Genomic DNA, 1,862 nt, shown 5'->3' with positions numbered 1-1,862 from the left:
TCACCCATTGGGACAGCATGTTGATGTATGATGTCCTAGCAGCACGCTCGGTGCGTATGACCTTGACTTGCACGGCACGCACCTTCAAAAGCAGCAGCCTCCGCGCCGCTCGCAGAACCAGTGAAGGTACGTTCCGCCGTTTTTTTTTCCTGGCGGCGCCATCCGTCTCACCGCTGCCAAGGCCCCAGCTGCTCGGAGGGTGTTCCTAGCTCTTATCGTGTTTGGGTAAGTTATACAACTGCGTGGCGGCGCATTGACCTTTCCAAACTTCCGAGTCACGGCGGGCCTGACTCGCTCTCACACAGACGATTTCTTTGTGGTTTCCGTGCCGGCTCAACGTGTTTGAACACGCCGAAATCGCATACGGCTTCCAAACTATTCCTTCGCCTAAAAATAGGTATCAGACGCGCGAAATGACGGCATCAGCAATAGCGCACAGCGACTGAGAACTGTGAAGCCCGCAGGGCGTCCAGCATGGCGAGCTGGAAGGCCCTCTGGGTGCTTGGGGTGGTGCTCTTGCACCTATGCTCAGGCTCCCGGGCGGCCGTGTTCTTGAGGACCGCCACAATCACTGGGGACGAGTCGCGGTGAGCCTGCAGCTTGCTGAAAGGCGTCAGCATGAGGCGTGAGACGTAAAAGCACCATTTCCCTAGCGTTGGACGCATGTCTCACCCGCGTTTGGGCCCCCGGGCTAGACCCCTCGGAGGTCTCACCTTCTTTCCCTCTTTGGCCCTTGCAGGAGCGACTTGGGTCGCAGGCTGCTGCAGGCGCGGCAAGAGACGTGCAAAGATCCCAGATGGGGTCCGTTATGCGGTCGGAACCAGTACCTGCTGCAGCTGGCTGCAGGTGGGCCGCGGGATAGATCGCAGTGACTCGTGCCGGACTCGGGCACGGCCGCGCGGTGTCGATCGTTCTACTGGCGCTCATTGGTATCCATTTGCATTGCAGGCACCACGGGAAAGTCAGCGACAGACCTGCTGGAGCGGCTGGAGGCGCAGGGAGCGGTGTGGAGCGAGTATGTTCCCGACGACGCCTGGCTTGTGCTTGCCGCACCCGGTTTTGAAGCAACGGCAGCAGCGGCTGGACACAATGTGGTGAGAGGCTGCTTTTTCAGGCAGAACAAGCCGCATAACTCCGGTCGTTGGGGCAGCGGGAGCGGGTGCCGCCGCTGCCACTGCTGCGGCTGCGGTGGCGACCGCCTGACGCCGCCTCAAGCAGACAGTGCTGCTCGCAACAGTCACAAGTTGTTCGCACGTGTTAAGCTTGAATGGTCACGGAGTAGCGTGTCATACAAACCGCTCCACCCAAGCAAGGGCCTCAGCAGACGCCTTGCCCCTGCTGCCGGCGTCTGCAGGTGCCGTTTGCGCCGCATTACAAGGTGTCTCCCGAGTTGCAAGAGGTGCTGTCTGCGGCAAAGCAGGTGCTGCGCGACGCCGGCCTGGCGGCGGCTGGCGACCTGGAGGTGGGCGGCGAGCAGCCTGCCGCTGCTACACCAACTGATGAGCAGCAGCAGCAGCAGCAGCAGCAGCAGCAGCAGCGCCAGCTGGAGGAGCAGCACTTTTCCCGCAGCCTGGAACTCGGACCCCCGGAAGGCGAAGAGACGGGCGGCGACGAGCAGGAGCGGCGGGAGACGCAGCAGGGGCAGCAGCAGGTGGAGGGAGCGCCGGGCGGGCTCGAGCTCGCGGCGCACGCAGCGGTGCTAGCGCACCCGGTCGTACGCCAGCTGCGCGCCGTGCCGCGCGGCGCCCGCGGCGGCCTCCCGGCGCGGGCGCTCGGGGACAGCGGCAGCGGCGGCAGCGGGCCGGAGGGGCGGGTGCTGGTGGGCGTGCGGTTTGCCTCGATAACAGACGGCGACCTGGAGC

At 64.1% G+C, this 1,862-nt stretch overlaps 1 protein-coding gene across 1 annotated transcript in view; it reads left to right on the top strand.

The window, feature by feature from the left end:
- Nucleotides 1-474: 474 nt before the first annotated feature.
- The window catches only part of MNEG_12259 (Serine protease/ABC transporter tagD), a gene marked incomplete at both ends in the record, with an annotated part of 7,581 nt that continues 6,193 nt past the window's right edge, over nucleotides 475-1,862 (top strand). Inside the window, 4 exons of the mRNA XM_014039269.1 lie at nucleotides 475-587; nucleotides 740-846; nucleotides 967-1,094; nucleotides 1,355-1,819. Coding sequence (XP_013894723.1) covers nucleotides 475-587; nucleotides 740-846; nucleotides 967-1,094; nucleotides 1,355-1,819 — 813 coding nt within the window. The remainder of the gene's footprint in view (nucleotides 588-739; nucleotides 847-966; nucleotides 1,095-1,354; nucleotides 1,820-1,862) is intronic.

Source organism: Monoraphidium neglectum, assembly GCF_000611645.1.
Source record: "Monoraphidium neglectum strain SAG 48.87 unplaced genomic scaffold scaffold03150, whole genome shotgun sequence".
NCBI lineage: Eukaryota > Viridiplantae > Chlorophyta > Chlorophyceae > Sphaeropleales > Selenastraceae > Monoraphidium > Monoraphidium neglectum.
Note: the sequence above shows the minus strand (reverse complement) of the source record. Positions and strands in the feature narration are given on the sequence as shown.